This window comes from Giraffa tippelskirchi, chromosome 5, assembly GCF_054371585.1.
Source record: "Giraffa tippelskirchi isolate mGirTip1 chromosome 5, T2T-mGirTip1v1.2.pri, whole genome shotgun sequence".
Classification (NCBI taxonomy): Eukaryota; Metazoa; Chordata; class Mammalia; order Artiodactyla; family Giraffidae; genus Giraffa; species Giraffa tippelskirchi.
Genome location: NC_137279.1, coordinates 135,819,939 through 135,843,035, shown reverse-complemented (window position 1 = coordinate 135,843,035; position 23,097 = coordinate 135,819,939). Strand labels below are relative to the sequence as shown.

The 23,097-nt window shown below is 39.9% G+C and overlaps 1 protein-coding gene across 4 annotated transcripts in view; it reads left to right on the top strand.

Moving 5' to 3' along the window:
* The first annotated feature begins 11,465 nt into the window (after nucleotides 1-11,465).
* DNAI3 (dynein axonemal intermediate chain 3) overlaps nucleotides 11,466-23,097 on the top strand; it is a 76,873-nt gene continuing 65,241 nt past the window's right edge. For 2 of the 4 annotated variants that reach the window (XR_014053567.1, XM_081490051.1), the window contains exons 1-4: nucleotides 11,466-11,605; nucleotides 14,371-14,411; nucleotides 19,682-19,760; nucleotides 20,163-20,201. Coding sequence is in view for 2 of the 4 variants with exons in the window: in XM_081490051.1 (XP_081346177.1) it covers nucleotides 19,697-19,760; nucleotides 20,163-20,201 (103 nt within the window). In the remaining 2 variants the exon portion in view is untranslated. The remainder of the gene's footprint in view (nucleotides 11,606-14,370; nucleotides 14,412-19,681; nucleotides 19,761-20,162; nucleotides 20,202-23,097) is intronic. The other 2 variants (XR_014053566.1, XM_081490050.1) reach the window with 1 other exon arrangement.

The window sequence follows — 23,097 nt, the reverse complement described above, 5'->3', positions numbered from 1 at the left end:
TTCCAAATCCTAAACCAGAATAATTTGCATAGGTAGTTTATAAATGAGAATATCTTTTCTTGCAATGCGGTACAAGAATTTTATGCTGTTTGTGAACTAGAATTCCAAGTGCTGTGAACAAGGTAGTCACAAGGATATAACTGGCATATTCAGTTCTCAACTACAATTTGGAAGATGTAATTTAATATCTTATGCCCCTATGCCTCCACATTTTGCACTATCTCCACCATAACAGTGATGGTGGGAGTTTGAAATGCTTGATTGTTCAGGAACAATCTGAACTTTAGAGGGTTTTGCAGGCCTAAGTGCTAGTCCTAGTTAGAGCTGAATTAAGTAGGCTGGTGAAAAGAAAAAGCAGGCTTTGGTGTCAGGCAGATGAAATGAAAAAAAGTTTCTAAGTCATGTCTGACTCTCTGCAACCCCATAGACTGTAGCCTGCCAGGGTCCCCTGTCCATCGAATTCTCCAGGCAAGAACACTGGACTGGGTAGCCATTCCCTTCTCTAGAGGATCTTCCCACCAAAAGGATCAAACCCGGTGATACGGTCTGCATGGGGGCCCATTGTTAAAATGGCTCATTGTGCTGACCTCGAAAACAAAAGATAAAGTCACACTGACTCATGAAACTGATCACATTTCTCAAGCGACATCCTGTTTTTGCTGCTGTCACTTACTTTCCCAACATTATGTGACCACCCTACCATGGGACACTTGAGGCTCTCTCGAGACTGCGTGATGGCCAGACTCCAGTTACAGGCTAAACTAACCACCCCACTTCAGGGGACCCGATTTCCCATCTACGGGGTATAAGAGGGATCCACCAGAAGGGTGGGCTGCTAGTTCGTCTCAATGGTCTTTCTCCCTTTCATTCTCTTTAATAAATTTCCTTTTCTTTGCCTGACTGCTGGGCTCGTTCTCTTTTTCTCTGCACTCGCCTTACACTGGGGTGCCCTACATTGCAGGGACATTCTTTACTGACTGAGCCACCAGGGAAGCCCACGGTGTCAGGCACCTAGGGGCCCAAGTTCCCTTCTAAGCCACCTACCGCCTGGCCTCAGGGAATTGCTTAAGCTCTCCACCTTCCCATTTCCTTCCATGTATAATTTGCCTACTAAAAGGAATAATGAATTTTAATTAATTGGATGCATACAAAGCAGCCATTACTGTGCATGGCCTATTTTATACAGTTGCAAATGTTAATCCTTTTAAAATTTTTATTTTTCAAAAATCTAAATTAGTGAAAAAATCAACTATGTTCATAGATTGCAAGACTCAGTATTATTAAGATGTCAGTTCTCACCAAGTTCAATGATATATTCAGTCCAATCTCAATCAAAATTTTATACAAACTGACAGGCTATTTCTAAAATTCAACGGAAATACAGCGAACCTAGAATAGCCGAAGCAATACATTAAAATAAGGGCAAAATTGGAAGACTTGCCTTACCTGATTTCAAGATTTATTATAAAGCTCTATAAGCATAACAGTTTGGAGTTTATGAAAAAAGACATATAAAAATAAAACAGAATGGAACAGACTTTCAATTCCAGAAATAGATCCCTATGCATATAGTCAATTGATTTTTAACAAAGGTGCTAAAACAATGTAAAGGGGAAAATTAAGCTTTTGCAATCAACATAGTGATATTATTGGCTCAGAGCAATATATACAATACAATATATACTGATGGTGGTGGTTTAGTCTCTTGAGACGTGTCTGACTCTTGCGACCACGTGAACTGTAGCCCTCCAGGCTCCTCTGCCAGGGAGATTTCCCAGGCAAGAATATTGGCGCATTTGCCATTTCCTTCAGGGGATCTTCTCAACCCAGGGATCGAACCAGCATCTCTTGCATTGACAAGCTCATTCTTTACTGCCGAGCCAGCAGGAACAGTACTGACATCATGTCTAAAGGAAGACAGGAAATATTTACATACGGAGTCAAAAATTAAGGTCAACATTTCTGGAAGCATGTCAGGAGCATATTAGAAAGGTTAATATCTAAGCAGTCTGTCTTGCTTATGCTGCCGCCGCCAAGTTGCTTCAGTCGTGTCCGACTCTGTGTGACCCCATAGACGGCAGCCACCGGGCTCCCCCGTCCCTGGGATTCTCCAGACAAGAACACTGGAGTGGGTTGCCATTTCCTGCTCCATGTTGCTTGTAACTGTTGTCATATTTTAAACTGTATTCCTGGCTTTGCTGTTGAGCACTTCTTACAAATAACATAAATAGTAATATGCTTAATATTATATAATTAATGTTTAATATAAATGTATATAATTAATAGTTTATATATAGAATACAAAAATGTGCTAATCCAGTGGATGGTATTTCGAGAAAGAACATTTTGCAAGCAAAATAACTTCATAAATTGGTGATTTCAACATATTTGTATGTAATACTATTGATCTTGCTAGGAAATCCCAGTGTTACATGGTTTGAATATTATCTAATCATGTTTGCTGCATTTTTCAGAGTTTGAATATTCACTAAAAAATACAATTCTTTGTAAAACAGACCAAATATTTTCATAGTGAAAAAAGTAACTGAGCTTATAAAAAGCAACAGATACTCTAAAGCCCAATCTGATAATACTTTTGGAAGCACTTTTAACCTCTGAACCAACATCAAACACAGAGTAAGAGGAATTTTCTCTCACCTGGAACATTTGTCGCAAAATAAAGATCAAATCTATTGGATAAGGCAATTAATGTTTATGTGTTTTAAGTTGTCATTTGAAGAATAAGTTTTTAAATATTAAATATTTTTTACTTTTTAATCTGTAAAAATTATTTTTATTTAGAATTTATTTTGCATTAATGCTTACCTCTTTTATTGATTTTATTATGAAATATCTATAACAGGTAGCATACAGCTGAAATATACCATGTTGTCCAATATATTGGTTCATCATAATAATAAATGACACTTTTATTATTATTTTTTTTAAAACAGAAGGAAATCTCTGGAACTTTTAGTATAACCCTATCACAGTAAAATACTTGCTTATTATCATGGTTACCATTATATTTTAAAAACATGTGAAAAAAGGTTATGAAAAATATAAAATAGGTCATTATTTCAGGTATTGTTTTTTTGCTGTTGTTGTGTCTGAACCTCAAAGATTGATTTCTTTTGGGAATTTGGAAACACTACTGCAACAACCAGTGAATCCCCTATAGCCTTCTTGGTAACTGACCCATGGAAAAGAGCTTTTTTCATAACTTTATCTTCTCAAAAATCCTGTTTCAGAGTAACCTAGGTCAGCTGAGAGGCTTAGGAAGCATGAGTATTAAGTCACGCATAGTGAAGTGGAAGTTGCTCAGTCGTGGCCGACCCTTTACAACCCCATGGACTATATGGCCCATGGGACTCTCCAGGCCAGAATACTGGAGTGGGTAGCCGTCCCCTTCTCCAGTGGATCTTCCCAACCCAGGAATCCAACCCAGGTCTCCCGCCTTGTAGGTGGATTCTTTACCAGCTGAGTCACCAGGCAAGTCCAGGTCGTGCATAGTCCATCCAAAATATTTCCTACCTTTCTTTTTACATCTGCACCACTCATCTTATTTACCTCTTAGTTCCTTATCCTTTTTAAAATTAAAATGTTTACTTATACAATATCATATATATTCAAGTATATCTTGAGAATCGCCTATATTCTAGTAAGAGTATTAGGTACTACGGATAGGAATATGAATAAAACATAGTTCCAGCTCTTGAAGATCTTATAGTCTAGAAGATATTTTTTTTTAATTGAGAAAAATTTAAATACAGAAAAGTACAAAAAAAAACATTAATCTCACTCAATATTCACAACCTCAAATGCAACAAATTTTACATTTTAATTCATTTCCAGTCTTTTTATCTAATGAGAAATAAAACATTGTAAAATTAACAATCCCTCCCAAAATGGAACTTTCTGTCATGAATGGGTATGAATCATCTCAATAGTTCACTTGTAATATTTTTCTCACATGTACCCATAATAAACAGAAATAGCTCGTGCATGATTTTGTCAATAATGGCATTGTTCTGTACATAAGTCTTCAACATTCACTTCACCATTTTGGCTCTGAGTTATATCCATGCAAGTTTATTTATTTTAGCAGTTTTACGGCAATTTATTAACTGTACTATAGCATTCTACCCATTTCCCTACTAATGGACATTTAGGTTGTTTCCATCTTTTGCCATTACAAAAATTTTACAGTGAACATATATCAACCATTTCCTCACGTGTAAGAATTCCTCAAGGGTAAATATCCAGGAGTGGAATTGCTGGATTATAGGATATATACAATTTCAGTTTTACTAGTTACTGCCAAATAACTCCCCAAAGTGGTTGTTCCAGAACATTTAATGAACATTATATGGTGCACCTTCTACATGACAAACAGATTCAGGCACTGGGGATGCAGCAGTAAAAAAGACAAAATCTTCAGCCCTTATAGAGTTCAAAATTTAGTGGCAAAGAGAGGTAACAAGTATAATAAGGAATTTATAGAGTGTCTTGAGTGCATGTGTGCTAGGTCACTTGAGTAGTGTCCAACTCTTTGCAACCCTATGGACTGTAGCCTGCCAGGCTCCTCTGTCCATGGGATTCTCCAGGCAAGAATACTGGAGAGGGTTGCCATGCACTCCTCCAGGGGATCTTCTCGACCCAGGGATCGAACCTGTGTCTCTGTCTCCTGCATTGACAGGCAGGTTCCTTACTACTAGCACCACCTGGGAAGCCCACAGAGTGTTTTAGAAGGTGATAAATATTGTCAGAAAAAAATCAAGCATAGACTGGGGAGGGAAGAGTATTGAGAAGTTGCCATTTTAAATATGGTGGGGGTAGCCCCAATTGATGGAAGAGGAAATGGCAACCCACTCCAGTATTCTTCCCTGGAGAATCTCATGGACAGAGAAGCCTGGCAGGCTACAGTTTATGGGGTCGCAAGAGTCAGACACGACTTAGCAACTAAACCACCACCAGGCCTAATTGAGAAGTTAGCATTTTGGCAAAAACATGAAGGAGATCTGGTTTAAGTGTTCTGGTCAGAGGGAACAGCTAGTGCAGAGCAAGACCATGCCTGGTGGGTCCTGGTAGTAGGAGGCCAGTGTGTCTGCAGAGGCGTGAGTCACAGGGAAGAATGGTAGGAAATGAGACTAGTAACAGGGGCCAGGTTAAGCTGGACCTTGTAGGTCATTGTGAGAACTTTGTACTTTGGCTTTTACACAGAGTGAAATGAGAGCCTTTGGAGAGTTTTGAATAGATGACTGGTATGATATGACCTATGTTTTACAAGTCCATCCCTCTGATTGCCATGTTAAAAATACATCCCAAAAGGGTAAAGGATGGAAGCAAAGGCCTCAGAGGGTGACTCTTGGGTCTTTGCCTAAATAACTGTAACGATGGAGTGGCCATCACTTGAGGTGAAGAAGACTGCAGGATGAGCAGGTAGTTCATCAGTTCCACAGAGAATCAGGAGTTCAGTTTTGAACATGTGTTTGAGATGTCAGTTAAATGCTTCTCAAACTATCTGTTGGAGGCAACGTGATTTGGTTTGGTTTCCATTTCTCTCACAGACTGATATTTCTGGGAAATACAATACAAATATATTTCTAGAGAATGGAATAAAGACATTTAGAGTACAAACCCATTTTTTTCATATGTGATAAAAAAGCAGTAACTCTATCAAAATACTAGAAAGATTTTAAGCAACTTCGATTTCTGTACTTCTTTTGTTGTAGATTGTTAACAAATATTTCCTGGACTGGTAACAAATATTTCCTGACTGATTCTGATCTGAGGGTCACACTGCTGCTGCTAAGTCGCTTCACTCATGTCTGACTCTGTGCAACCCCATAGATGGCAGCCCACCAGGCTCCCCCATCCCTGGGATTCTTCAGGCAAGAACACTGCAGTGGGTTGCCATTTCCTTCTCCAATGCAGGAAAGTGAAAGTGAAGTCACTCAGTCGTGTCCGACTCTTCCCGACCCCACGGACTGCAGACTACCAGGCTCCTCTGTCCATGGGATTTTCCAGGCAAGAGTACTGGAGTGGGGTGCCATTGCTTTCTCTGAACCCTGTACTAGACATCCAAATGGAAATGTCTAGTAGACAGTTGAATATTTACATCTACCTTCAACTGTCATCAAAGGGCAGAGGCAATGTCTGAACTGACACTGAACAGAGTTTCAAATTAATTTTGATTCAACAATCACCATTGAGCATATACCACTTTTTAAAAAAATTTTGTATTGTATATGATTTTTTTTAATTTTAATTGAAAGCTAATTACTTTACAATATTGTGGTGGTTTTGAGCATATACCACGTTTGAGGCACTATGTTGGCCTTTTTAATGGCAGTGCTATGAGGAAGGGACATTAAGATCTGTGGGTAATCTGGACAGGATAGTAATCTGGTATCCCTTCATACTAATATTCTTTAAAATTTTATTTTTACTATATATCTAGTGGGAATAGGGAAAAACTGATTTCTGCTAACAAACATGTATATGGTTTCTTTAAACTGAAAAAAAATGTATTAAACACAATTTTCTAAACTAGTTGCTTCTGAATAGGTTTTTACTGGGGACATACCAAACTGTTCAAAATTTAAATATGAAAACTGGCTAAACTCAGGAATGGGAACTTTACCCTTTTGAAAAAAACTTTGTGATTTGTACCCTCATATGGCAAAAATATTAACATGATTTTGTTTCAAATCTGAAGCTACTTGGTTGAGAGGAGAATCAATTTTATCTCTCTCCTGGTATGTAAGAAGTCCCCTGTGGAAACCTAAACTAACTCACTGCCTATTTCCGGTTCATGCTGTGAAGAGTTTCTTTTTTGAAGAAAGCCACTTTCAGCAGCAGTGTGGGCGTTCTCACTCTTAATGTGACTTGGCTCCGAGGAAAGCATTATTATCCCAGATTTTGCAGAAGTAAAACTGAGTTAGAGAGAGTTCAACAGCTTGTCTAGGTCATTTACCCAGAAAGTGACAAATTTAGGCTCCAACATAATTTTTTAACTTTATTTAATGTATTATTTGAATGATCCACTTAAAAAAGTAGAATTTAAAGTACCTTGATGGCATTAATAAGTATACATGTAGAATTGGTTCCTGATGCCTGTTGATACTGTAGGACTATCACCTCTGCACGACTCTCTCACCCACCAACTGTTTCTGGTGTAAAGAGTGGAGTCTCATCTATACTCCAAATAAATCCACTCTGCTACCACATGGCCCTGTATTCTCCTCCTCAACTCCTGCATTGGTCCCTCTGGAGACACAGGCTGCCCACAGCCTACAGACAGTCCATAGGCCCCCTACCTTCCTTTGTGGGAAGTACCAGCAGTTTTGATGGGAATGAGGGTTGTGCTCTCTTTAGTCACCATTAGACTCAAGCCATTCTGTGCAGAAGTCATAAGAAACCTATCATCTCACTTTAGTGTTGTACATATTCTCATTTCTTATAGAAGTTTCAGTTCATTTTTTCCCCCTAGAATTGCCACAATTGGTCTTCTCCTCCAATAGATAAAGCTTTGTACCCAGGTCAGATTTTTTTTTGGTCTTTTCTCATTTCTGAATCTGAGTACTCTCCTGGGATACTCCTCAGTTCCTCAGGTAGTACATTATGATAGTTTTCCCAAGCACTGTGCAAACGTGTCAGAATCCCAGCAACTTGGGGCTCAAACAGAGACACTTCCTTCTCTCCCATCCTTTCTCTCTCCCATGCATACTGATACAGACAGACAGAATACTGGAGTGGATACCTACCCACCTCTCCAGAGCATCTTCCTGACCCAGGGATCGAACCTGGGTCTCCCTCATTGCAGTTGGATTCTTTACCATCTGAGCCACCACGGAAGCCCAACAAAACATGTAATGACTGTTATTAAGGGTATTCAAGCTCTAGTTGCTGAACTAACTCTTAAACAAAATTCTGAAAAGGAATGAGGAAATCACGCCCTAAAGTAGCAAAAAGCTAACTCATATCTAATTTGTCAAAGCAAAAGTGAAAGTGTTATTCACTTAGTCATGTCTGACTCTTTGAGACCCCATGGACTGTAGCCTGCCAGCTTCCTCTGTCCATGGCATTTTCCAGGCAAGAATACTGGAGTGGGTTGCCACTCCCTTCTCCAGGGGTTCTTCCCCACCCAGGGATCGAACCTGGGTCTCCCGCACTGTGGGAAGATTCTTTACTGTCTGAGCCACCAAGGGATTACCCTCTGTAAGCCCAATCTGAAGTTATCAAGATGTCCTTAAACCATCAAAGAAGTATTTTTAGTAACAGATTCTTGACTCATTACATTGTCACTCAACTAATAAGTTTAGTCGCTCAGTCATGTCTGACTCTTTATGACTCCATGGACTGTAGCCCTCCAGACTCCTCTGTCCATGGGATTCTCCAGGCAAAAATACTGGAGTGGGTTGCCATTTCCTTCTCCAAGTGATCTTCCCCAACCCAGAGATCGAATCCGGGTCTTCTGCATTGCAGGCAGCTTCTTTACCGTCTGAGCCACCAGGGAAGCAACTAATAAAACTAAACTAATTTTTAAATATCTTCAAATTTCACTCAGCATCCCCTGGGAGAGCATAGATGTGTTCACTAGCCACCATGGGGACCACACCCATGAAAAGAACATTCATTTATAATTTGAATTGGTAACATGAAGAAATTACTAAACATTTTCCATTTGATTTATAGCCTTCTTGGTATTGGGATCTATGACTCACTCCTCCAAATGGGCACCCCTTTGTGATGTCTGTAAAGATGACACAAAGGCTTGATGTGTCATCCAAATCACAAGGTTATAATATTTGCTTCCTTAAATCTGACTAGAATGAAGTATGAATTTTTTTAAGAAAAGAAAACTCTTTGGAAGAATACAAAGAAACTTTTGTTAGAGAGCTTTACCTAGATTTGGTCTCAAGAATAGTTAATCAATTAAATGATTCAACATATATTAAACACCCATGACAGATATTGTACTAAACAACGGCAATATAATGGAATAAGACACCATCCCAGCCCTAAAGTCTAACGGGGGAGATATCCATACAAACAAGCCATTGCCACACAATGTAATAATTGCTATAAAGAAAAAACAGAAGAAGCAGTGACTAATTCTGTTGGGTGTCTGGGTGTCTTTCAGAGAATATGGGATTTAAGTTGGTCTTGAAAAATAGTTTACTGAATAATGCAGATGAAGGAAGGCATTAGAGGTAGAAGTGGATGCACAGTTATTAAAGGGCAAGGCGTATTTAGGGAGCAGCCCAGGGCTCTGCATAACCAGAGCTCCGCCGCTCATCCTGGGACACACAGACTCCCCGGCCTGTGCAGCGGTATGCCAGGAGCTGTGGAAACCCCCAGGGTGAGCATGTCACAGCTGCCCAGGGATTCTTTGAGTTTATTCAATGTTATGTCCATTTTAGTTAATAGTGATTTTGGACACTTTTCCCAGTTTATTGAAATATAAGTGAATAAGGATTTTAGGCATATTAAAAAACAAAAGCAAGCATGAACATGTTGTGGAGCAGAATGCTAAAACCTCATGAATTCTTCGTATGAAACAAATATCTCTCAGTTGCAGAAATCCTTTTCAAGCTGTAACCCCTCTAACTATCAGTCTGTTACCAAGCCCCAAATTTTATGGTTCCATGCCTCTCAGCTCTTAAAGGGGTTCAACTGAAAGAAACTGCACTGAAATGTGGATTGAATTAAGGTGAGAGGCAGGAAGTTAGGTTAAAAACATAACTCATTATCCTCTGGATATCTTTAAGGTATCCTTCAGAACCTTATTTGTACAGGGTTTCATATGCCAGATTGAAAATATGTAAGCAGGGTGCTAACAGGATTGAATTTCTGTTTCAGAACACTCTGCAGCACTGTGGCAAATAAATTAGAGAGCAAGAGACAGAACAAGGCAACAGACCATTATTACCACCTAAAATAAGTCAGAGGCAGTGAAGATGGCTAAGAAGAGATAGATTATTTGAGAGATAATTTAGAAAAGGAAAATGACAGGATTTAGTGATATTGACTGTGGGAGGTAGGAGTTAGGGGTGACTCAGATTTCTTGCTTTGCAAACTAATGGACAGTAAAGAAGTAAAAAAAAAGTTTCTGAAGATACCTGAAAGACATATGAAAGATAATAATTGATTTTTGCTTCTGCTACAGTGTGATGCCTCTGGTACAGTAATTATTCATTACTTTTATTTAGCAACCACTAAACACCATGAACTTAGCTAGATATACTTGGAAATATCCAAGAGGTAGTGGAAATTCAGGTCTGGAATTTAAGAGATGTGTTAGGCTGAGAGTATAAAAATGGAAGTCACTGATGTGTTTGGAGGGATGGTTGAAGCTAAGCAGCATGGTTATGATGCCACCAGGAGAGTGCAAAGAGTAGGAAAAGAAGATTTTTCAGGACTGAGTCTAGGGGAGAACTAACCTTTCAGTGTGAGAAAGTGGAAGAGCCTGCGAAAAGGTTTTTGCAAAGTCACAATGATAAGATTTCCTCCTAGTTTTGTTTTTTAATGACTGATTTAGTAAAATTTATTTGCATTTTGCAAAACATAAATTCTTCAGATATTTGAAAGAATGTACATGATCTTCCTACACACCATATAAAGTCATCTTGTTCAGGGTTACTAAATTTCAGATATGTTATGAATCTATAAGCTGTTGCCAAATATTTTCGTTTTAATTGGGTGTAAAATAGTAATTTAGACCAATTACAGAAATCAATTGAATTACTTTATTAAATTCCGCCAGCTTAGAAATTAGGCAGTTTTAATTATTTTTCTAAAGGAGGGGAGGGCGGGTAACAGATGAGCTTTACTGTATGGATCCCGTAGGAGCCATAATTATAGATAAAATGAACCTTGGTGTTGCTGAGGGATTTACTCAACTTCCCCTGGAGATTCATACTTTCATTTTGGCTCACACTCTGTACAAAAGTTATTTTGGCAAGAAGTAAATTTAAACGTGAAAAGTTCCAGGACACCGCGAAACCCGATCGAGCCGTATTTTCTTTCCTTCAGACGGAAATCTAGGCAGGTTCCTGGGAGGGCCCCAGGTCGCAGCTGGGGAGGCAGAGCAGCAGCCCTAAGTCTTCACATCGTCCTTCGTTCCCTGATGCTAGAGACCTCACCCTAGAACCGTTCTCCCTAGAACCGTTACGGCTGCTCTGGGTACGAGGCATGGATCAAGCCTGGCAGTCCTGGAGTAAGACCAGGTTGCAGCTCTCTGCACTTGCAAACTGCACATCTCCTGCCTTACTGGTGGGTAACTTGCGGGCGTCCCTTCGGTTCAGGTTTAGTGACGTCATCACCATAGCAACCAATCACAACTCTGCTTTGAAAGAGACTGGAGGGAGCGGGCATTATATTGGTGATGCCGTTTTGTCAATCTCAGCAGAGGACCAGCCTCTTTTCTCTTAGCAACGGATGCGTCAGGGTAACCGTTTGCTGGAGGAACTAGACTTTGTGTTCTTGGGACTTATTTTTCTGAGAGAGGAGAGTCAAACTCTCATCTCCAGATCCCGAAGGAATTTTTCTCCAGGGTGCTGCGAAGAGGCTTCTTTTCCCTTCAGTTTAGCAGTATCAGGTAAGGGAAGCTCTGAGTGGGAAAGGAGGTTTGGAAAACAAGTCAGTATTTTGCTCACTCTTTCAAGGGCATTAGGAACACTCGCTGTGTCAGCGGATGTACCAGACGTGGTGAAGACTACATAAATTTACAAAACTTTCTCTGCTTTCAAAGAACTTCCAACCTAGCCAGGGGACAAAAATAATAATGAGAGAGCAGTTAACGACACTCTGAGAACTTTGAGGGCCGGTAGAGTCTAATGCTGGGTAGGATTGGGGGCGGGAGGAGAAGGGGACGACAGAGGATGAGATGGTTGGATGGCAGCACCGACTCGATGGACATGGGTTTGGGTAGACTCCGGGAGTTGGTGATGGACAGAGAGGCCTGGCGTGCTGCAGTTCATGGGGTCGCAAAGAGTCGGACACGACTGAGCGACTGAACTGAACTGAACTGAACTGAACTTGTACACAGGTTTTATATTCCCAGTGCTTTCACATTGCCTGGAACATAGTAGAAACCCAATAATTACTGGATGGATGGATAGATGGATGAAAAGGAAAACAGCATGATCCTGGTATAGCAGATCAAAGAAGAAATGATTAATGTGGATTGAAGTGATTAGATGTCTTCAGGACTTAGGAAAGGGCTTTAGTAGATGGCATGAAGAAGGTAAATAGAGGAACATTAGCTCTTTGAAAGTAAGGGCTTTGTCTTATTCCTCTGTTGACTTCCAGAACCTGATTGATGTTCAATAATTTCTCTTTCTCCACGGTGTATTCTGAATGCTGAATGAACTTACAGCAATCCTTCAGGCAGCTCTGAGTTTGAGGCTCTTGGCTTTGCAGAAGCCTGGCATAATTAACTAGGCTGCAGCATGAGTAGAAAGTATCAAGGAAAACAGGAATGTATTAGCCTGAGTGAGAAAGTTGCAGAGGTTTCAAAGAGAAGGTTGAATGGAGCCTTTAAGAATGAGTAAGATTTCAGCAAGCAGAGATGTACATTGTTTGGAAGATGAGGGGTGGGGAGGGCAGGGCGTTTTCACTCTCTGTTTAGAGAATGGATAGTAATTCTGAGGCCAGAGTAGAACTAGAATAGACGTAGTGAGGCTGACTGCGAAGGGTGTTAAAAGTGATGCTTAAAGTTTGGACTCCCTCCTGTTTTGCAAAATCTGGTCTGCAGACCACGAGTGTAAGACTGCCTCATAATAATTTTAAAAATGCAGAGTCCCAGGCTCACTCAGATCTTCAGAATCACAATGGGAGTCCAGGAAACTTGCATTTCAAATGAATTCTATTCCTATACTACTGGAGGAGAAGGAAATGGAATGGAGGAGAAGGAAATACTACTGAATTGGAGAAGGAAATGGCAACCCACTCCAGTATCCTTGCCTGGAAAATCCCATGGACGGAGGAGCCTGGTAGGCTACAGTGCATGGGGTTGCAAAGAGTCAGACACGACTGAGCGACTTCACTTTCACTGGAGGAGAATGCCTCTGTGGCTGATAGAAACCTGCTTTGTATTCCCTAATATACAGGGAAGTGGCTTGTTAAGATCTGCATTTTAGAAAAAGCACTCTGAAGGCCTGCCCTGTGGGACTGTTTTGGTTGGAACAGAGGCGGGAATTAAGTTAAATGTTCATGATCTACTTGATCTAGTTGCAGGGTAGGGGAAGAGGAATCCGTGGACAGAAAAAAAAATTGCATGTTTATTTTGACTAACCACTAATTGAAATGCATTCATCGGTAACAAGCCACAGTAGTATTCACGGGACCTGTGACTTTGTCATCAAAAGATATTATACACCTTTTCATATAATATCATGGATGTTATATTATTTATGCTCACCACTTCTTCAAAATTAAGGCAGTCATTAGAACCACTGCTAGATCTTATTTAATATATTAATAAAGAAGCACATAAATCATTATACCATCATTTTTTAAATAGTTTGATAACTGTATTTCAGTATAATGTATTCCTTGTAATCCCATGTTTTTGTTTGATGCATGGGCTTCACCAGCCTGCCAAAGGGGTTTATGGCACAAGATAGGAACTCCTGATATAGGAGGACATGTTGAAGGCCTAAACCAGAGGATGCTATGGGAGAGGAAAGCTTGGAATTCAGGAGGTATATCAAAGGGAGAAGTCATGATTTAGCATCTACTTAAATAAGTAGATATCTGATCTTGGAAATAAATGGAAGTAGGTTAGAAGGGGAGAAATGAGAAGAGAAGACTAACAAATATTGTAGAAACAGTTATCTCTGGAGGGTGGGTGTCTTGCACTTCTCTGAAGATGGCAGAAGAGCCCAGGAGAACCTTGAAGCTTAATCATCAGGGTCTTGGTAGACACTGACCAAGAAGCAGCAGTTCTTGGAGACATACTCACAAGACTCCCAAGATATTAGTCTTGGGTCTTATTCTAAATCTCTATTTTTTAACAGAAGTGAAAGTGGTGGAGGCAAATGTGATGAGCTTACATATACTTTGGGAAGATAAAAGAGGATAAAGAGGCTGATGATGGTCAGATAATTGAAGAAGTCTTAAAGAAGTAATACTTTCATAGAAAAACACTAGGTGAAGATGAGGTTCCAGTGTTACAGGTTTTCTTAGAATTAAAAATTTCATGAATGGCTGTGAGCCACACAGGCATACATGTAACAGATGGGAATGTGTAAACAGGTATGTGCCATACAGCAGAATAAACTGAAGAGAGGAAGCTAATAACTGTTTACATCGCTGCATTATGTCAGTTATAATTCATGTCACTTATCCCTTCATTTGCAGTAGTTACCTTCCTGAAGCCTCATAGAAAAACACAGTCCCAGGCAAGTCTTTAATTTGGAACCAAGTCATGGACAGCTCTGAATGCAATGCTCCTCATTATCAGTGGAGTACCATCACAGGTTTTGAACGTGAACTGTTGCACAGAGCATTTACCCAGTACAGTTGTCCCTCAGTATCTATGGCAGGGTTTTTTTTTTCAGGCTCCCCTATAGATACCAAAATCCAAGGGTGCTTTTATAAAATGGTGTATTATTTGCAGAACCCAAGCACATTGTCCTGTATACTTTAAATCATGTCTAAATTACTTTTAATACCTAATACAATGTAAATAATAGTGCATGGCAAATTCAAGTTTTGCTTTTTGGAACTTTCTGGTATTTCGTTCCTCAATATTGTTGATCTGAGTTGGGTTGAACCCAAGATTGTGGAACCCACAGCTATGGAGGAGGGTCCACTGTACTCACTTCTTTGTCACTCCCAATTGTCTTTTGCTGTCATTATGGAAGGTAGAAAATGTGTCCTTTGATACACTGGTAGCAAAAAGGCATTCTGGAATGAGTGAGTTAATTTACAAAGAAAATTGATAGTTTTAATATCAAAGATACTTAAATGGAATTCTTAAATATTTATAAGTATTATCTTTCATAAATTCTGTTTTAAAATTCAATCAGCTATGGTGGCTTTGAAAACCAATTGTAGTACAAGCCTCTGGGGTAGACATAATCTTTATTTTAGGAATAGACGAATATCTCTTCTGCTACTCTTAATCATGATGAATTTACTTCCGTTGGGAACAGGAAAAATATGGTGAGCATTTCAGAGTAATTTTAGTAAAGTGATATCTGTATTGAAAGTTTTTCATGACCTTGAAGTAGTCAATATAATGAGAGAATTTTGGAAAATATAATATAGCATATTCACTACACAAAATATGCTGTTAGTTTTATGAAAAAATTTAGTAAGATCTGCTGTAATTTAGGGCTTCCCAGGTGGCTCAAGTGGTAAAGAACCCACCTGCCAATGCAGGAGATACAAGAGACTAGGATTCTCTTTCCTACCAAGGACACAAGGGATCAACAGACTAGCTAAAAAATGTTTCCTAAGGCCCTAACAGGCTTCCCTGGTGGCTCAGACAGTAAAGAAGCTGCTTACAATGCAGAAGACATGGGTTCAATTCCTGGTTCAGGAAAATCCCCTAGACAAGGAAACGGCAACCCACTCCAGTATTCTTGCCGGGAAAGTCCCAGGGACAGAGGAGCCTGGAGGGCTACAGTACGTGGAATCACAAAGCGTTGGACATGACTGAGAGACTGAGCACACCCATGCACATTTAATAGCAACATTTGAAAAGAACTGGGCACATATAATTGATTTGACGTTTCCTGGGATGGTTTATGTTAAGCTGAGACCTATACATTCAAGTAGCACCTGCCTGGAACCCGTGATTATTTTACTACATGTGGCAAAGAAGAACTAAATTTGTACGTGAAATTAAAATTGCTAATCAGTTGACCTTAAAAGAGAGAGATCATCCTTTGTTATCGAGGTGAGTCCAAGGTAATCACCAGGGTTCTTAAAAGTGGAAGAGGGAGGAGGAAGAGAAGGTCAGAATATTCTATGCGAGAAGGACTTAACCCACCATCGCTGGTTTTGAACATGGAGGAAGAGGGCCCACAAGCCAAGGAATGCTGGGGTCCTCCAGCAGTAGGAAAAGGCAAGGAGATGAATTCTCCCCTAGCACCTCTAGAAAGGATGAAAATGTTGATTCATTTCCTTGTTGGTTGACAGGTTGATTTTAGCCAGACTTTGAAACTACAGAACTGTGATATAAATTTTTATTGTTTTAAGACACTAAGTTTGTGATAACTGTTTTAGCAGCAATAGAACACTAATACAGCATGCATACAGCTTATTCACAGAAAAAAAAGAAGAGTGAAACCGTTAGTCGCTCAGTCATGTCCACCCCATTGACAGTAGCCCAAGAGGCTCCTCTGTCCATGGAATTCTCCAGGCAAGAATACTGGAGTGGGTAGCTATTCCTTTCTCCAAGGGATCTTCCCAACCCAGGGATCAAACATGGGTCTCCTGCTTTGCAAGCAGGTTCTTTACCATCTGAGCCACCAGGGAAGTTATTCACAGTTTAGGCAAAAGCCTTTTTTTTTAAGACTGGAATTTCATAAGCTAAGAATAGAAGAAGGGAAGGAAGGACCAAGGAATCATTAACAATTTTTCTTGGTACATATACTCTGCCAGTTACAGAGGTCACAATAATAGGAAAGAAAATGAACCGCCATCCTCCCAGTATATAGTCTGTTTCACATGCCCCAAATTGAACTCCCAATCTTCCCTTTCAAAACTATTCTTCCTGGGGAATCCCCATCTCAATAAACAGCAAACCTATGCTTTTAGTTCTTGAGGCAAAACTCACTAAAGTCATCCTCTGTCTCTTTCTTTCTCTCAGAACCTGCATCCAAGTCATCAGCAAATACTACAGGTTCTACAAAATCTATCCTGAATCCAGTCACTTTTTCCATCCCACTCTCACCTCCCTGATCTAAACTGCCACCATCTCTTTCTTGGTTAATTGACTGTCTTTTAATTGGATTCTCTACTTCAGTTCTTTCCTTGCTATAGTCTTGGCATCACAGCAGCCACAGTGATTCTCAAAATGTGAGTCAAGTCAAGTGAAGTAACTCCCCAGCTCAAAATCGTCCAAAGCTCCCCACCTCATTCACAGTGAAACTCAAAGTCCTTCTCCATGACCTAGCTCTCTTGTGGTACGTTATATAATTTGCCCCAACTATCCACCTCCCTTGTAGGAAGATCATACATTCCGACCCATTCCTAGGCAAGCATATGTTCTTACCCCCTTATCAGGATTGACTGTGTGATTTGCTTGAGCCAATGGAATGTAAGCAGAAAAAAGGACAGTGTACCAGTGTTGAGGAGAACAGTTAGAAAGCATTACTTGATTTTATTAACTCTTACTTTTTCTTCTGCCACAAAAGTAGTATGTGTCAAATAGGCACTGCTCCTTCAGCCTGTGTCCCAGAAAAAGACTTGAAGCAGCATCTCACCCACAGCCATAATACAGAACATGGGAAGAAAGAAATGTTTGCTGTTGCATGTTACTGAGGAGTAAAGAGCATTTGTTTCTACAGCAAAACTGACTGTTAATATAGCTCCATTACCTCTCCAACCAACTTCAGGTCCTAGTCTTCCCCTCAGTCTCTCTGCTCCAACCATCATGACCTTCTTGTGTTTTCCTAAAGTGCCATGCAAACACTTGCCCCAGAACCATTACACCTACCATTCTCTGCCTGGAAATACCCTTTTTTCCCTAGATACCTGCATTTCTGGCTCCCTCCCTTCTCTTGGGACTTTGCTCCAATGTTACTAAAGTGAGGTCTTCCCTGAGTGCAGCCTTTCTCCTCCTACACTCCCCCTCTGCTTTTCCTTTTCTCCTTAATAGTTATCATCATTTGAGGTACTGATTATTTTGTTCCTTTCTTTGCTGTCTCTTTCCCCACTAGAACATAAGCTCTGTCAGGGCAGCAGTTTTGCCTAATTTTTCACAGCTATATTCCTAATACTTAGGAAAACATCTGGCACATTATAATCACTCAGTAAATATTTGTGAAATAGTGTGTGTGGCGTGGGTGTGTGCACATGTCAGGTGAGTTTGGGTGATCTTCACAAGGTTTCTGTCTATTTTAAGTCAAATATAGCTGGGATAGAATATAGAGATGGGTACATTGATAAGAATCTTCTGAGAAAAAGACTAGGTCCAAGCTGTGAAATTACACTAAGGCTGGGAAGTAGGATGGAGGAGACTCAACAGGCTGAAACAGTGGGTCAGAGCCATCCATTGCACAATAATTTGCCTAAGGCCACTAAGCTGGTAGAAGGGTCTGTTTTTAAACCCTGCTGGTCAGACTCCTGAAATCACATCTTACCCATCTAACATGATGGGTGAGAGCTGATCATTGAGATGACAGGGATTTAGTGTCATGGCAATGACCTTGGACATGTTATATCCTGTCAAAATTGGTGAGTAATTCCACAGAAAAGTTTTGGAGGTATTCTCTGAGAGTACAAGTAAAGACATAGTGGTTACATGTACACATTCTAGGACAAAAGTACTCTTTAAATTTTGTTGTTGTTCAGTCTAAGTGGTGTCTGACACTTTGCAACCCCATAGACTGCAGCACATCAGGCTTCACCATCTCCCAGAGTTTGCTCAGTCTCACATCCATTGAGTCAATGATGCCATCCAACCATCTCATCCTCTGTTGCCCCTTTCTCCTCCTGCCCTCAATCTTTCCCAGCATCAGAGTTTTTTCCAATGAGTCGGCTCTTTGCATAAGGTGGCCAAAGTATTGGAACTTCAGTTTTAATATCAGTCCTTCCAATGAATATTCAGTGTTGATTTCCTTTAGGATTAACTGGCTCTCTCTCTTTGTTGTCCAAGGGACTCTCAAGAGTCTTCTCCAACACCACAATTGAAAAGTATCAATTCTTCAGTGCTCAGCCTTCTTTATGGTTCATCTCTTACATTCATATTTGACTACTGGAAAAATCATAGCTTTGACTATATGGATCTTTGTCGGCAAAGTGATATCTCTGCTTTTTAATATGCTGTCTAGGTTTATCTATATTATTCAAAAATCATGCGTATATATTCACATTGTGAATCTGTGCCTCCCTATGGACTTTAAGCCTGTGTGTGTAGCTGGGACACCTGCCAGGCACAGGGCAGCACAGAGCAGCTTCCTGCAATGGAAACAGTAGCGGGAGGCAGGGGATCCAGTGTCCTCTTTTGTGCTTCCACGGCAGGATCTGTGGCAGAAACCTTGAGGTGTCTCTTGCCAAAACTTCAGCTTCAGCTGAATGGCTCCCCTGGAATGGCAAGATCTCACTAGGAAGACTGTTGTTGCAATAAACTTTTGGTCACAAAACACTCATCTGTGAAGATACATGTTGATTTGCTGTTGTTTAGTGGCTAAGTCATGTCCAACTCTTGTGACCCCATGGACTGTAGCCTACCAGGATCCTCTGTCCTTGGAATTCTCCAAGCAAAAATACTAGAGTGGGTTGACATTTCTTTCTCCAGGGTATCTTCCCCACCCAGAGCTTGAATCTGTGTCTCCTGCACTGGCAGGCGGATTCTTTACTAGTGAACCACTAGGGAAACCCACATGATGATTTAGCTAAAGACAAAACTTAGAAAATATATTCTTATGTTTATTAGATGATAATACTTATTATTTGAAACTATAAATGATGCTAATGATATCCTCTCTTTATGCAGCTGAAAATCTGAGCCATGGCTCCAAAACCTCAAAAACGAAAGAAAACAAAACAGGCCAAAACCAAAATAACATTACCTGGTAGGACTGTTTTTTCATTTATGGGATTTTTATGGATTTAGTATTTGTACATCTGTTAGCAGCCAAAACAATCACGATATTATCTCTCAAACATTTTTTGCTGTCATAAAGTCAAACGCAAGTGGAATTCAAAATAAGGGGATTTATTATTATTTTTATTCATATCATTACAATATAAACTAAATATCATGTAATAAATGACATAAATGTTATAGCAAAGATATCATTATGAGATTATTCTGTGAGAAAGACAATTATTCAGTTTCTATTTGATTATTAATAAATAGCTTAAGTCTTCACTGTTTATTTGCTTTTGTGTTTTATGTTTTAAAACTTGGTAGAAGACTAAGATACATATCTGATTCAAAAATGTAAATTTAACATCATTTTATTATATTCTAGTTAGTGAAGAAGCAGAACCCATGAATATGGAGAGCATGGGTAAGTGGAAATATAATTCAGAATCCATGTCCCCAGTTCTGCAACATTTTAATATGCAATAAGCAAGGGAGAATACTGTAAATTAAAATGATTGAACAAAATGTGCATGTACTAAAAGTACATCATGTTATTTAGAATATAAAATAAAATTTTTGAAGAAAGAATAAAAGAGTGGAAGAGAGAATTTCAAACTGAACAGTCTCTTAAAAATCTAACATCCTATGATTATTGAGAGGCCTTTTGTAACTATAGAGTGTGTTGTTTATTTTGTAACAATAAACTTGTTGCTTTTCGATAATAACATTTTTCAAACTCTGGCTCATGGGCAACATATATCTGTTAGGATTCTATTATTTCAAGGAAAGAGCTGTTTTTTAAGCAAATAAACTAGAACTTAAACAACTAAACTGATGTTGTTCCTACTTTTAGAGGCTAAATAATCTTATTCTAACAACTTTTATTTTTGTCATTGTTGTTGAAACTTTCTCTTAGAGTTTTCTTAGATGATGCAGTTCATGTTTAGAAACAGGGAAATACATATATTGTTGATTCACTAACATTGAACTCACAGCCAACAACACTGTAATTCAGGCCTGACTGATGTTTAATAATACACATGTTTTCTTATAAAGTACATCACAGCCTTCTTGCACTTAGGAACGCTAGACAGCACTTTAGCTGTAAGCTCAGGGACCATTTTAAACAGACAAATCACCAATATAAAGCACAAAAAATGTGGCACTACGTCAACAGTGGAAAGGACACTGCAGTTTGAGAGCAAGCAGAAGATGGTAGAGCATCCCTGACCACATGCGCATTGGGTAACTCACATTTTTTGCCACCTTAAAGCATGTCCACTAGTGAACGTGAAAGTGCCACAACTATTGACCTTGGGTTACAAATGCATTTTAGAAAGTGAATTTGCAGGTACAAAATTTGTGAATAATGAGGACGGAGCATATTTATTTGTTTGTGCATTTATATCCTATTCACACACACACCCATGCTGACTCGCCCTTGTGTGTGCTCGCTACCTCTCACCCTCTCTCTTCCCTCTCCCTCCTACACTTCTCTCCTCCATCTCTCCCTTTCTCTCTCTCTCTCTATTTCTTTCTTGCACACACACAAGCTTCAGGGGAACAGAAACTCTTTACCACTGTACCCGAATGCCTATCTTGATACAGAATAAACAGTCAATAAATATTTGTTGATTGACTGATTGAGTGAATGAATGAATTGTTTTCCCTATTCTTCCTTTCTAAATAGACCACCAGCACTACTACCCTCCTTAGTTCTGTGTTCTATCTCTCACCCAGTTTTCCCCTAGGTAGCACTTGTCACCATTTGTCCTTATTGGTTTCTGAGTGTATTTATATACTTAACATCTGTCTCCCTCTCTAGATTGTATACCCTAGCACTAGCACCATGTTTTTCACATAGTAGGTGCTCAGTAAATATTTTCTGACTAAATAACTAACTGGTAAGCAGATCCATGACTTAGCATGCATGCATGCATGCATGTTTCTTTAAGGAAGAAAAAAGAAATTTCAGCACTTTGTAGTGAGGGGTTTGATTTAGCATCCCTTTGTCCTACAACCTCTCTCTCTACTCTCTACTCCCAGACTCCCTTGCTGTGGGCTCTTGTTAAGTGCCAACTGTCACTCAAGGCTTGGGGCTGTCATGCTGCTTGAGAGTAGGATTCCCTTTCCTACCAAGGACCGAGGGATCAACAGACTAGCTAAAAAATATCTCCTAAGGGTCTAACAGCCTTCCTTGGTGGCTCAGACCGTAAAGAATCTGCTTGCAATGCAGGAGACAGGTTCATTTCCTGGGTGGGGAAGATGTCCTGAAGAAGGAAATGGCAAGCCACCCCAGTACTCTTGCCTGGAGAATCTCATGGACAGAGGAGCTTGGCAGGCTACAATCCATGTGATTGCAAGAATTGGACACTACTTAACAACTAAACCGCTACCACCAAGGCCCTAACAGGCAATGTCTGGAGGTTTCTAGAGATGATGTGTGATTTTTCCACATAATTAACATTTATTGAGCTTTGTGTCAGGAATACTTCTCTCATCCCTTTAGCCCTAGGAAGTTAGCATTACTGTGGCCATTAGAGGATGGAGGTGCTGTAACTCCCAAAAGTTAAATAATTTACCCAAATTATGTGTCACACTTTAATACAGGTTAGAACATCCATGGTATATTAATGGCTTATGGCCACTGTAACAAGTCACCACAAAGTTATTATTGTACAGTTTTGAAAATTAGGAATCTGAAATTGCTTTCCCTGGGGTAAAATCAAATTGTCGGCAGGGAGTCTGGAGTCTCTGAAGGGATAGTCTGTTCTCTTACCTTTTCCACCTAAAGGCTCCCAGTGTTAATTGACTCTTGGCCCCTTCCTCTGTCTTCAAAGCCAGCAGTGTATCATCCTCTAATCTTTCTCTGACTTTGACCTCCGCCTCCCTGTCACTTCTCCTCCTTGATATTGACCCTGCAGCCTTCCTCTTATAAGGACCCGTGTGATTTCACATGACCCATCTCAGAAGCCCAGTAACCTTCTCATCTCAAGATCCTTAACTTAATCACACCAGCAAGTCCCTTTTGTCACGTAAGGCAACACGTTCACAGGTTTCAGGAATTAGGATATGGCTGTCTTTGGGGGAAGCCTTATTCTGTTTACCACAAGAGATTAATAGCACAGCTTTTGGAATTAGACAGATTTGGTTTGAATCATAATTCTGCCACTTAATGACTGTGTGGCCACAAATGACTTCACCTTTTTGAGCTTCTTCCCCATCTGAAGAATGAGGTAGTGACACTCATCTCATGAGCATGAGGCAGAAGGGAAATTATGTAGTACATGCACGCTTCCTTGCACAAGGCAGTCACAGGG